Source organism: Lutra lutra, chromosome 17 (assembly GCF_902655055.1).
Source record: "Lutra lutra chromosome 17, mLutLut1.2, whole genome shotgun sequence".
NCBI classification, from domain to species: domain Eukaryota; kingdom Metazoa; phylum Chordata; class Mammalia; order Carnivora; family Mustelidae; genus Lutra; species Lutra lutra.
This window is the reverse complement of record NC_062294.1, coordinates 10704285-10717291: the sequence shown is the minus strand read 5'-3', so window position 1 is coordinate 10717291 and position 13007 is coordinate 10704285. Positions and strand designations below refer to the sequence as shown.

Genomic DNA, 13007 nt, shown 5'->3' with positions numbered 1-13007 from the left:
TTGGCTCAAAGGCAGAACACAGAGAAAGACAGCGTGGCAAGTTTGCAGCCCAGGAACTGAGGGTCTGGGAATCCAGTCATGTCTGCTTTGGGTCATTGCAGAGACTAAGCATCAGGAGCAGAGCAGCTGGGCGTGGCCGTTCCAGCGCCGAAGGCCTTGTCTGGGACCACGTGCGATTTATCTGCTCAGTCACAGAATACATCCTCTGGGGTGTTTCTCCGTCTGGTAGCATCGTGATATAATGTTTCACCCGTCGTCTAGTTACTCCTAAATTGCATCCACTGTGTAACAATAATTAATCCATCTAAAATTCCCAATTGGCTAATCACCCTATGTTCTACATTTTAGATGATCTTTCTCTTCACTTACAAACACTGAATAATGTTAAGATAGGAAAATTGTTTGATAAGACATTTAAAACTGGTGACCCAGATATTACACAGGGTTTCTGGCCGAGCTATGCAGATACGGATGGTGAGATTTAGACAAAGAGAAAGCTACGAAATTTCTTCATAAAAACACATTCACACAGAGCCTCAGATGGCAATGTCATAGAGCACGGTGGTTGGCCATATTTAATTTAGTGTATTTTGGGGGGACGTAAAACAGGTTAGATCAAGGTTTTCCTTGGACATAACACATCCAGACATAATACCTTCCCCAAATTAAAGGAGATAAATCACATACATGGAACAAACTATTTCCAGAGTCCATTCACGATTATGACTGTCTGGATGTCTTGTCTGGGCCACTGTAATGTTGATGTTTATTTTCTAATTGCTGTAGCGTGCTCTCCATAATGGACTTCATCAGTTTTTCACATTGAAATTATTCAGAATATCTCTCTTGATACCAGAGGCCTATAACAAGATACCAAACAATAGAAATATTTATAGCAACTCGACTGATGAAAGGAAAATATAGAAAGCAATTAGATATTCTGAATAAAATTACTACTTATTAATATGACTACTACTAATAAAATAACCATGCCCATCAGTAAATTTTTTAGATTTCAGGTACAGAATTTGGTGTCACATTTATATTAAATTTATGAGCAAGGAATTGCTGTCCTTCTCAGGTAAGGTTGACCCAGCCGACAGTCGGCTCAGCCATTGGCAATACTCTGATTTGATGTAATGAATCTGCCCATTGAATCATGTGCTCAGGAATCAGCTGCGGTTGGTGAGAAATCACAGCTTCTGGTAACAATGATTCAGTGTGTTGTCTTGGTGGGCTCCATTCAAGTTAGACGCACCTAATTGAAACAGGAATGAAGAATCCTAGCTTTACAATATGACAGGTGACCCACCTTGCTATTTCCACCATGCCTACTTTTGTCTAAAAACAACTATATCCATTAACACCCCCACTGTTCTTATCAGAAAAGTCTAAGTATTAAGAAACTCTCAAATTCATAGTGACGGGCAGTGGTTTTCCAAATTCTATTTTTCATTGGAAAGTTTGACTTTTATTACTGATAACATATATTGTCCGTTGTTTTTTCTTGAAGTGATGGGCTTACTTCACTCATTTTCAGAGAAAGTATCTGTCGAGTATGAGTCAAAACAACCACGGTTTGTCAGTCATTCTTTCAAATGAAAATGGTGTTCCATGAAGCAAAGAGTACCTAGTTGAGCTCACAAGTCACCTTTTCCTGGGTACAAGTGCTTTTCTTGGGGACAGCCACCATACTGGGAGATACACCCCAAGTACTTTCTGTTTCATGGTCCAAAATGTTAAAAAGGCAAAAAGCCAAAGGTTGAGATTTCATAAAATATTGTAGTGTTTCATCAAGGGCACTCTCAAGTGAAGCTAGCTTTTTTTCTTTTTTTCCAGGGTTGCTTGGCAGTGTGTAAATGAATTCAATGACGGCTGTCATAGTTTGGTAGCCTTGTCTTAATTTATGCTACGGTACCAGGAATTTTACCCAACCTTGTTTTACATTAGCAATGGATATGTCAACACAATGGAAAAGTCATCTTAGAATTATTATGAAAATAGCTTTGACCCTGTGGACCTCCTCAAAGTGTCCTGGGGGCCAACAGGGACTCACAGATCACACTTTGAAGAACTTCTAGCCCAATGGAATGCCAAGATTGATACCCATATATTGGTATAGTTAACAGTTGTGGTATTTAAGACTTTGATTTATAACCAGATGTTTCAGAACATCAATATTCCTCATATAGAAATAAGCTAAATCATCTATATTATCCATATGAATATATTTCACTAATCAGGATCAGTCAGATACCTATATCCTGGTCCTCCTACTAATCAGCAGTATGACGAACTATTGCAGATCAACTGAATTACAATCTTTAAGTATTTAAGTACAAAAGCACATTTAGTCATTTTATAATTACTACTCTCTATAATTTTAAAATAATTAAAATCTGTGTATTAATATGCCATGATCACATGGTCTTACAGACATGTCGGTAACATCTTGTGTTTAATGTAAACACACTAAAAAATTTTAAAATAAATGGAAATGCACTAAATAAATCCAGTATTACACGCATGCAGAGTAAACCAAGGCAAACCTACCAGGCTGACGGAACTCGGAAACAAACTCAATGTATTACGATACCACCCAATCCAGAAATACCTGAAGTTTGGGGTATTTTTTAATTTGTAGATACCAGATGTTCGGTTTATGTGGAAAATAATTGTATTATGACTTATTAAGCAATGAAGCCAGCAGGGCTTCCATGTGGACAAAAATTCTGATTTTGCATTGTTTTCTCTTCTCTCGCTAGGTTTGATAGCTGTTGTGGTCTTTATCTTGCTGTGCATTGCTGCCATAGCCGTTCGCATTTATCAGCAGAAAAGGTTATACAAAAGGAATGAGGCAAAAAGGTCAGAGAATGTAGACAGTGCCGAGGCTGTTTTGAAAAGTGAGCTTAATGTACAAAGCGCAGTCAATGAAAATCAGAGAGAGTACTTCTTCTGATGGGCGGCTGTGACTTAACTTGCAGTTCCGACAGTCTGTTCTAATAGCCAGGGGCTCTCAGTGGACAAGAAAACGCTCTTTCACTGAACGTACAGGCACTGGATTTGCAGCTCTGCCATCTTGCCATAGCCAGACTCGAGGTGGCTTCGGGAGGCCTCGTGCAGTGACGTCTTTCCCATAGCAGTCGTTCCATAGAACAAAGAATTTGCTATTGCTCTTAATTTCCAACTGTTCTGATAGGATCTAAAACAGAAGTTTGACTCGCTTGATGACTACGGTTTTTGAATGTGAGCACTGTAGCCCTGGTCTCTCAATCATGTGATACATCAGTTTTGTTAGAGGTAAAAAATCCAAATTGGACTATAACGACCTTGCTTTATTTGAGAACATGCGCTGTGTTTGCTTTAGTGTCCCTCGCGGTGTTATTCATAGGCCTGGAAATGCTTCTCAGATCCCGTTTGGCTGGCGTTTGCATCTTCAGTGGCCAAAAGTATATCAACCCTTTGCCTTTCTCTGTATTACATTCAATACAATTTATCAATAGTCTTGAAAGATGTTTTGTTGTCATTGGTTTGATCGTAGTGCTCTTTTTCTATTTGACTCTTCTTAATGATTTTGAACACATTAGGTTTGGAGTGTCAGACTTCAGCTCTGAACGTAAAATCCATATGTGACAAGACTCAGAGAGTACATTGGTTGTCCGTGTGTGATGTCTGCCTTTTAAATTTCTCATCCTCTGCTGTCCGTGTTCGGTGCTGGCAGTAGGGAAGATGCTGGATGACGCCAGTTTCCCAAAGAATGTGAAGTGTTTGTAACCACTAAACTTGTTGATATAAAAAACACAATTCTTAACAATGCCAAAAAAATATTTTTATTTACAACTGTAATGTCTCGTATGAAATGTACTTCTGAGAATACTTTCCCCGAGCCTTATGCCAGTTTTCTTTATATGTTTGTACTTCTGTTTTTCTAAAGCCTGTCACCAAATTTTCTTTGATCTCCCTTGACTATATTCTGTGGAGCATGTTCCTTATGTATTAAAAAAAAAGAAGAAGAGACAGTTTGAGGTGGAGCACTCCATTCCCCGTTCTAAAATGTATACCCCTTCAGGCATACATTTTTCCATGCACTGACCCCCAGGACAGACTTTTTAAAGTAGAAACTGCAACATGCCCCCTTTCACCAAAGCCAGTGGAGCGGTTTAAGGACCCTCACTCTAAGGGGTGGCGGCATATTCTATGATCTGTGTGAAGCCCGCCATTCTGTGGTGTCTCATTTATGGTGACGGGGTGATTTCTTAAAAAGTACCAAAAATCAGTATAACCTACTGACTAGTACATTCTGATTAGGGCGTGTGTATACATACCAAGAGAGCAGAGGATTATCAGTAACCTTAGGAAACTTGTTGCAATATGGATTTTGAGGCAAAGCAGACAAGATGGGTGCATGTAGTCATCTTGAAATTTCATAAGCTGATTATGTAATAAAGGCACTTTGCTATTTATGATCACACGTTCTAGGTGCCTGGCAAGGAAAAATTGGATTCCTTCGTGTGTCCACACCGGAACAATCTGGAAATACATAAACTAAGCATCGTATTTTCCTTCTTAACTTCCTTATGGAAGCTGCTCGTCTTTCCCATAGCTCTTTATCCATTTTACTGTTTCTGTAAATGCTTGACTAAGTCATAGGATATGATTAACATAGTAGCTTATGAAGGACCTATGTTGATAAAGGGCACACTTTTTTTTTTTAATTGAAAGACTTGAAGGATTAAACATGGACATGGTAGTTTTTATTTGATGCAAAGCCAAATACGAACATCGTAACAGCCCTGATCTGTTGCAAGTGCTCATGTGATTTAGTGGCCGCATTAGCCCGGTTGGAGATGTAGACAGGTTTACAGATGGGGAAACCTCATGGTTCTGTGTGGTCCGCACTCCTGGAACCTGCACCATTATGGCATCCAAACGCATTGATTCATCTTATGTCCTGATTTTCATGTCCTGATTTGTAATCTCTTCCATCTTTTTTTCTTAATAAAATGCATTTTTGAAGTAAAATGCAGAATATATTTTAAGAGATGTTGTATAAAAGTTTAAAATGAGGGAATTATACTGGATTTTCATTTTCTTAAAACAGTAAAAAGATGTGTAGATGTTCACCTTCTTTACTGGTGGTCTGTGTTTTTTAAACTTTTGGTATATCCTGTGATTATTATGAATTGTTGACAAAAACTACATTTCCTACGCATTTTATTTTTAAATGGATGCAAAAATGACAGGAAAAAAATGGTTATTGATTATAACAAGCAAAGGCAGTCAAACTGTATTTAAAGTTTTGCCAGAGACAGTATTTTGTCAGCGATTGTTTGTTGAAAGGTTTTGTGTATTTAAGTTGGGTGATATCCTTTTACTTCTGCAGAGAAAGCTGCCTTGGGCACTATATCAATATGCAGGCATATATATATATATATACATATATATATATAAAGAGAGAGAATATACATATATATATATAGAGAGAGAGAGAGAATATAGTGCACCCTTCTATGGTACAAACGTTTAAAAAATTCCTTATCTGTGATTTCAAATGAAAATGCTATATAATTAACATTCTGTTTTTGAGATGACAAACTTTCCAAATCTTGTTAAATTCAGATGTACACTATGCAAATAGGGTGGAATTAATGTGGCCTTGAAACCTTGCCTCTATGAAATGGGGGTCATTTGTGGGAAATGATATCTTCGTTTTGTGGAAGTTCTGTGCCACTGAATTGTGCCTCGTCCACTCTAGGAAATAGCTTCATTTTAAAAAAAATCCTTTCCAAGTGTCACTCTTTGAAACACATTTAATAAATTCCTTAGACAGTAGGGTGAACAAGGAAAAGCAGCTGACAGCCAACCAAACAGAAGCCAATTATTCAAAATCGGTAATGGTAAAAAATAAATAATTCTTAATGGTTAAATTAAATGGTAAAAAATTAAATGGTAAAAAAATATATATTTTACCAGCAAAAGTGGGTTTATTCAGGTAGAGCAAAGAAATGCAATCTTGGGCAACAGCCTATGGCAGAATTCTAGGCAGGTTCCCGGAACAAAGGGGTGGAGAGGATGCTGGCTTTTCATTGGCTGAGCGGTGGTTGTCTCTCATTGGCTGGGCTGTTGCAGGGTTGGGGAGAAGGAAAGCCCTTCTTCCTGCTGGGGTAGTAGTTTCCAGTGCAAGGTGGTCTTTTGCAGTTGGGTCTGCAGTTGAGGACTGGTAGGGCATCAGGCCTCCCCCTGTTGGCCTCCCCGCTGCATTCTAAATGAGGTTTCCTTTTATAATTTTTCACAAAATCATCTTTCATTAGTTGATATTGTCCTTCCTATATAACAGACTCTTGGAACAGTACCCATCATGCAACCGGAGAGCCCTGATATGTTATTATATGATATTATCTATTAGTGCAAACCACTCAGTTTTACTGATGAAATGTCTAGGACACAGATAAACAAGGTGATGTCCCCAAAGGGATATGTAGCAATGTGGAAATGGTGAAGCTGTGATTAGAATTTCCTTTTCACTCCACATGTTGCTGATCTTGGTACTTCCAAGACCTGGAGTTTTGACAGTTATCTCTTGGTGTAGAAAATTTGAAGGCTCTTGGTGGCCTTTTTGACCGGAATCACCTATAGTACTAGATCTTTCCCTTTAAAATGAACATAAACGTTTTCTGATAGGTCAGATTTGGTTTTCTTTAAAAAATGTTTATTAAGTTGATGGCCCAGGACTCTAGGAGAGATAATCATAACTGGGACACTTTTATGTAGTCTTTGTGAAATATGCAATATGAGTTAGATCTGACAGATTGAGTCACCAAATATTTTCCTTTTTTAAAAAATTTTATTTATTATTTTTAAAAGATTTTATTCATTTATTTATTTGTCAGAGAGAGAGAGATCACAGGCAGGCAGAGAGGCAGGCAGAGAGAGGGAGGGAAACAGGCTCCCCGCTGAGCAGAGAGCCCGATGTGGGGCTCGATCCCAGGACCCTGAGATCATGACCTGAGATGAAGGCAGAAGCTTAACCCACTGAGCCACCCAGCTGCCCCAAATATTTTCCTTTTAATAGAGGAAAGAGATGACATAGACTCAACTCATATCAACCTATGTTCAGTTGATTGGCTTTTCAATCCTTGTGTCAATTACATGATGAATCTACCAGAAGCTTTCAGGATGTCCTGGCAGTTCTTTAATTTCCCCAAAGTTTTGGGTGATGGGAAGAAAGAGAATCAAAGCCCAGTGTGTGTTTGTGTTGGGGACCTGTGTGAGTGGGCACATGCATGTGTACAAGAAAGAATATGAGATGAGGAGAAAGGGAATATGAAACAGTTTGCATATAATTTAGTAAAAGAGTTGGACTTTTGGTGTGGCGAGAGCTTCCCTGGGGGCTGGTTTTGAAATGAATGAAATGAAATGAAAATGAATGGAAAACAATCTGACCCACGATTATAATGCCTTCTCCAGTGCAGTCGTTTGTTTTTTTTTTCCTTCTTTTTCTTTTCTTAAATTTAAATATAAATTTATAACATTATATTTAAATTTTTGTTAAGAAAATACATGCATATATTTTAAAAATGAAACCAGCATAAGAAATCTTACAAGGAAAAACAGCTGTCTGTTGCCATATCCCCTCCTGGTCACTTTCTGCTCCTCTGGCTGCCTCGTCTGAGCTGCCTCCATTTCTTAATCACATGCTGTAGTGGACTGGCTTCCCTGGGAGGCAAAATGTGAGACAGCAGTTATGAGGGATGTTTATCGGGGGTACTGCCTGGAACAACATCTGTGGGGGGCAGAGGGGACGAGGAGGGATGGGGCTGAGGGAGAAGCTGGGCTATGGGGCAGTCACCACAAGGGCATGGCCAACCCTGCTCATAGGGCCCCTTAAAGATGTCCTGCGTGGGAGTGAGGAGGTTGGACATTTACTGTCTTGGATCAACCAGGCATTGCATGTTGACTGCTTGGCGAAGCGGGCATGAACTTGGATAAACAGCTCTCTTCAGCTTCAGCAGCTCCTAAAGACAGGGGAAAAAACTGTTCCGCATCTGGGGGAAATAAATCATTCAGTCCCGAGTAGGGAGGGATCTTGGGGACCCAGCTCAGCATCCTTGAGGATTCGCCCCGCTGCAGCTCAGATCCACCATCATATAAGTTCTGGGATCAGCTCCTTCAGGACGCTGGTGAGCCTCACTCCCTGGGAAAAGTAAGTGATGGATGGAACAGACCACAGACCCTGCCCCTGCGGGGGGATCTCTTGGCTGCTACTAATACTCACTGTCTCCATCCTCTTCTGCCCAGACAGGACTCCTGTAGCTCCGGCTGGCGGCCCTGCAGAGAGTTTGAACCCTTGTCTCCTTTGCCCTCTCAGGCTGTAGCTGCTGCTCTTTTGCACTTACCATTAAAGTGGTCAAAGGGGTAGCTACATGCCACATATTCCTCCTTGTCCCCCAATTGTAACAGTGGCTCTCTTATCACCGGTCAGGGACAGTTCCCCCTGACATAGCCACCCACAAAACACTGCATCAGCCGAAGAGCCGCATTCTGGCAAAGGATGTATGGGAGTAAGGACATCTCCATGAGGTTTGCTGGTCCTTCTGTATCATACCCTCGGAGCGTCTCTATAGATCCTCAAAAGGTGGTGCTGGCTGATACTCACAGGCCATGAAGACGAATCATATCTGAAATTAGTAATGACTCCCGTATCAAAAGTAATCTCTGATCCTTTCAGGATAGAAAAGATCCGATGTAGTCAAAGTGCCACACAGTTGGTGTTTTTGTAGCAGGGAGCCATTCTGGCGAGTGGATGCTGGTCTCTGTGGCTGAGCATTTGAAGTCCAGGAGTGATGGCTGCATCAGCCCTGCTGAGTGGGAGCTCTGCTTGGTGATGCTTCCGTTCCTGCCTCCAAGGCTACTCTCTTCGCGCATCCATTAACCTGGCACTTCCTGCAGTGACCGGTGACTGCAGTTGGTTTATACTAACTGGCTCAGTCATTCTGTCCGCTTGGTTGTTCAGTGATTGTTTAGTGGCGGCATAAGCTCTCTGGTGGCCAAAGATCTTTACATTTCATGCCCACCCCATAGGCACCGATGGATATCTGCTTCTGTTTCAGAGCTCCTTACCTCTGATCTTCCAAATCTCCTAGGACCCGGACAAACTGGCCAAATTACCGCCCCGAAGTCTGGATATATTTTAACCTTGAGCCGTTTCTTTCACACAAACTGGATGACCATGGCACCATCCAGAAGTTCTGCTCCTTTAGAGGGTTTCTCCTCACCGTCCTCTCTCTGTGATCGGAACTCTAGCGGTGTTACCTTCCATTTCAGCTTGCGCTCGCATTCTCAATGAAGCCATCTGTGCACCAAGATCATACTTTTCCCTTCTCCGGCAGTCGGTGATAGGGGATCAGTCATGCACCTCTAAGCATAAGTTGCGGGAACTATGCCGGGGAAGAGCTGGGGCTAACCGAAGGATCTGGGCTGGTGGCTTGTGTAGCTTGTTTGTACCTGCTCGGGCTTGATCCCACGTGCACTGCTTCCCATTTGTGCTGGCTTTCTGCTGAGCCCGGATGACTTGGGACTTGGTGGGTCTGAGAGAACCCAGCTCATTACAAGCAAATTTGCCTGCACTTAGTGTCCCAATGCGAGGCACTTCCTCTGTGGTGGGGCTTAGTAGCATGTCGGGAGTTTGTGTTTGTTTGTTTGTTTGTTTGTTTGTTTTAAAGAGAGTTGTATATTTCTCTGCTGCAGATGACGTGGAATTACCTCCAAACCTTGAATTGCTGCGGTGTGCTGTTCCTGTTGGTGATGGCCAACATGATCTGTATCACATCTTTGCCCACCAGGGATACCACGTAGTGTCTGTAGGGTCGTATGGTCCAAGGGGCTGTTTAGACCCACTGTAGAATCTGTTTTTGTTCTAGACCCCATTCAAAACTGGCTGAGGCCTTTCATGTCACCTGATGTTTGGTTGCAGGTGTGGAAAAGGCTGCTTCTGGAACCCAAAGAGGCCTACTAGGCACCATCCTTTCTCATAGCGGGAAATGAGAGAGGGAAGACATTGTTATTGACTTTGGAGAGAGGTCCCAGCATGCCCAAGATGAGGAGCCAGCAAACGTTCTGTAGAATGTTTTAGGCTTGTGGTCCATAGTGTCTCTGCCACAGAGAGCATCCATAGAAAATATGAAAAAAAAAAAAAAAAAGTATAGCTGTATTCCCACCAAGCCATGCACAACGTAGGAAGGAGGCTAGATTTGATCCCCATGCCATAGTTTTCTGACCTTTGTCCTAAAACCCTAGAATCTTAAATAATTGTACCAATTGGGCAGACTAGAATAGACTAGTGTTCTCCACGAGATGTCTCAATGATACGGGTCTCTTCAGGCTACACCATGACGGGGGTGGGGATGTTAACATAGCTTTGGGGCAAGAGCGGTGTCCACTCCAGGTAACCAAAGACTGTTTCTAAATTTCCTCTCGATAAGTTTGGAAAGGGACCCATTTTTCACATGAGCATCTACACACTCTATACCTGAGACCGTGTTCCTCCAGCAAAAGTCCCGCATCTGGTACAGCAGCTGCGACTGGGGCTCCTGCCTCCTACTGCCCTTCTTCCCATGTGAGTCTCTGCACAGGATACAGAGACCCTGTGAGAAAAATTGAGCGGGCCGTCAGGCTGCCTGCAGCAGCCCCCATTGACTGTGATGCTCTCCAGCCAACTGGCCCAATGTCCTTCATTCCAGATCTTTCTTGTTTGACCTCTGCTAGAAAGAAATCTATATTCAATCATCACTTGATGCTTTTATGTATAAAATGCTGATGAAGTAACTGCTTGTTTCTGTATTTCATGAGTCGGGTATGCAATACCTGGTCCATTCCTTGACGTAAATTTTTCTCATTTTTCTCATGCCAGATTCATGCCAGTTGTCAGTGAATCTAGCCAGAGTGGAACCAGGGCTCCTCCTGTGGCTCTGGCTTCCTGCTTACCCTTCCCTCCTCCTGAGGAAAGTTTAAAACCACTCCCAACTTGATTTGCTCAGGGCCTTCATGTTGCCTGCTGGACAATGAGGAGCCCAAACTGTAGTTTTTTGAAAAGCCATTAAACTAACAGCTGTTGTATCAAGCCATAAGCTAGCAAGACCAGTTCCTATCATGATTTTTTGCATCAGGCCACACTAAACTGTGTTTGCTCTTAATAAAATAATATCTTTATTCCATGTGGTGATATGGCTATATGCCCATTGAACTCTCACATCTGCTTCCAAGCTGTTCATGTGAGAAACTTTCTGATAAATTGTGTTGCTGTGAATGAGTCCATATTTTCACTGAAAATAAGCTGTTATAAATGATTCATGTTTCTGTGCATTTTCAACAGGAACAAATTAATTTTTTAATTGAGCAGTGAAATGACCTGTTCTTCCAAAATACATATTAAAGGAAGCTGGTTACAAATGACCAGGATGATTGAGACTCTTTGTAATTTTTTTTTTCATTTGCTTAGGATGTTTGACAAACTTCTCTTGGTAGACATCCGTAGCACCAAAGAAATTATTATAGAACGGCATCTTCTAGAATAGGATTGTGGTTATATGAAAGAACATAAGCTAAGTGTAATGAAAGTGCCACATTTTATCATAACAAAAATATTTAGGAATTAAAAGAAATAATGACCAGATTCATTTCAACTTAGACAGAATCTTTATACTATGAACTCTAGCGGCAATGATGCTAATAATAGTTTCTGAACAGTATCACATTTATTTTCTACCTATAATTTGTATAAGAGATAGCAAATTTCTTATCTTTCCTGATGACTTTCTCAGTAGAAATTTAGTACACTTCAGCCTTACCATAGTTGAAATTACATGATGTATGAAATTGATATGGTGCTCAAATGCTTCTGAAAACTTCATTGGGCAATTTCTACTTTTCTTTTGGCTTCTATCATGAAATTGAAGCTGAGCTGCAGAATTTAAGCTATAAAACATAATATAAACAGAGTCCATCTTATCCTTGAAGTTCTTAATTTTTTTTTAAAGATTTTATTTATTTATTTGACAGACAGAGATCACAAGTAGGCAGAGAGGCAGGCAGAGAGAGAGGAGGAAGCAGGCTCCCTGCTGAGCAGAGAGCCCGATGTGGGGCTCGATTCCAGGACTCTGGGATCATGATCTGAGCCGAAGGCAGAGGCTTTAACCTCTGAGGCTTTAACTGAGCCACCCAGGCACCCCTTGAAGTTCTTAATTTGAAGGAAATACTTTCTGAGGTAGTAATAATATTGTACAAGCAAAATTGCTACTAAATTGACCAAACAAATCATAATTACATACACCCAACTATTTTTTGCCATGTGAATGTTGTTCTGCTGAAGGAGTGGCTTGGGGAAGGGTACGGAATCTCCCACTGGCTTCCAGACAGTTCAGGGAAACCATGGCAGTCTTCGACCCAATTCCTTCAGCCTTTAGATACCATCCTTCCCCTTAATATCCAAATAAAAGAATAGTTTGAGTTGCTATCTCAAGACTATAGGAAGTTGGATACTTTAAGTGGGTACCTCCTCCCCCAAGATTTTCTGGAGATCATGGAAGGCATCGTATCTATTCTACAAACCCTTCTCGGTCATTGGAGGTTACTCCAGCCAGCTTCCCACATTGGACCATTACCCTAGTGACCAAACAAGAGTTTCAGCTCAGTTGACGATCTCTGTTCTAGCTAGCTTCTAGCTAGAGCTCGGGTTTTCCCCTTCATTTACCAAATACAGGGATGACCAGACTTTAGCATTTCAGAAAAAATTATGGGCATCTTGGGAATAATGCAGTGATAAAGTAATACTAACACAGAACAACTGAATTCAGTTGGGTGTCAATCATCACAGTTCCTAGAGTCCCCCAATCAGGCCATTCCCTTAGTCTCCTTTGGTCTTCTGTCTAGCTCTTTTCTCACCTAGGGTGGTATGACTTTTTTCCCACTCCCAAAGTATAAGGACCATAGCCAAGTGGAAGGACTGTTCC

At 41.2% G+C, this 13007-nt stretch overlaps 1 protein-coding gene across 2 annotated transcripts in view; it reads left to right on the top strand.

The window, feature by feature from the left end:
• Window positions 1-5044, top strand: part of CNTNAP4 (contactin associated protein family member 4) — a 249365-nt gene extending 244321 nt beyond the window's left edge. The window contains exon 24 of one of the 2 annotated variants that reach the window (XM_047712348.1): window positions 2766-5044. In XM_047712348.1, the coding sequence (XP_047568304.1) occupies window positions 2766-2959 (194 nt within the window). In that variant the 3' untranslated portion in view covers window positions 2960-5044. The remainder of the gene's footprint in view (window positions 1-2765) is intronic. The other variant, XM_047712349.1, reaches the window with a different exon arrangement.
• The last annotated feature ends 7963 nt before the right edge of the window (window positions 5045-13007 follow it).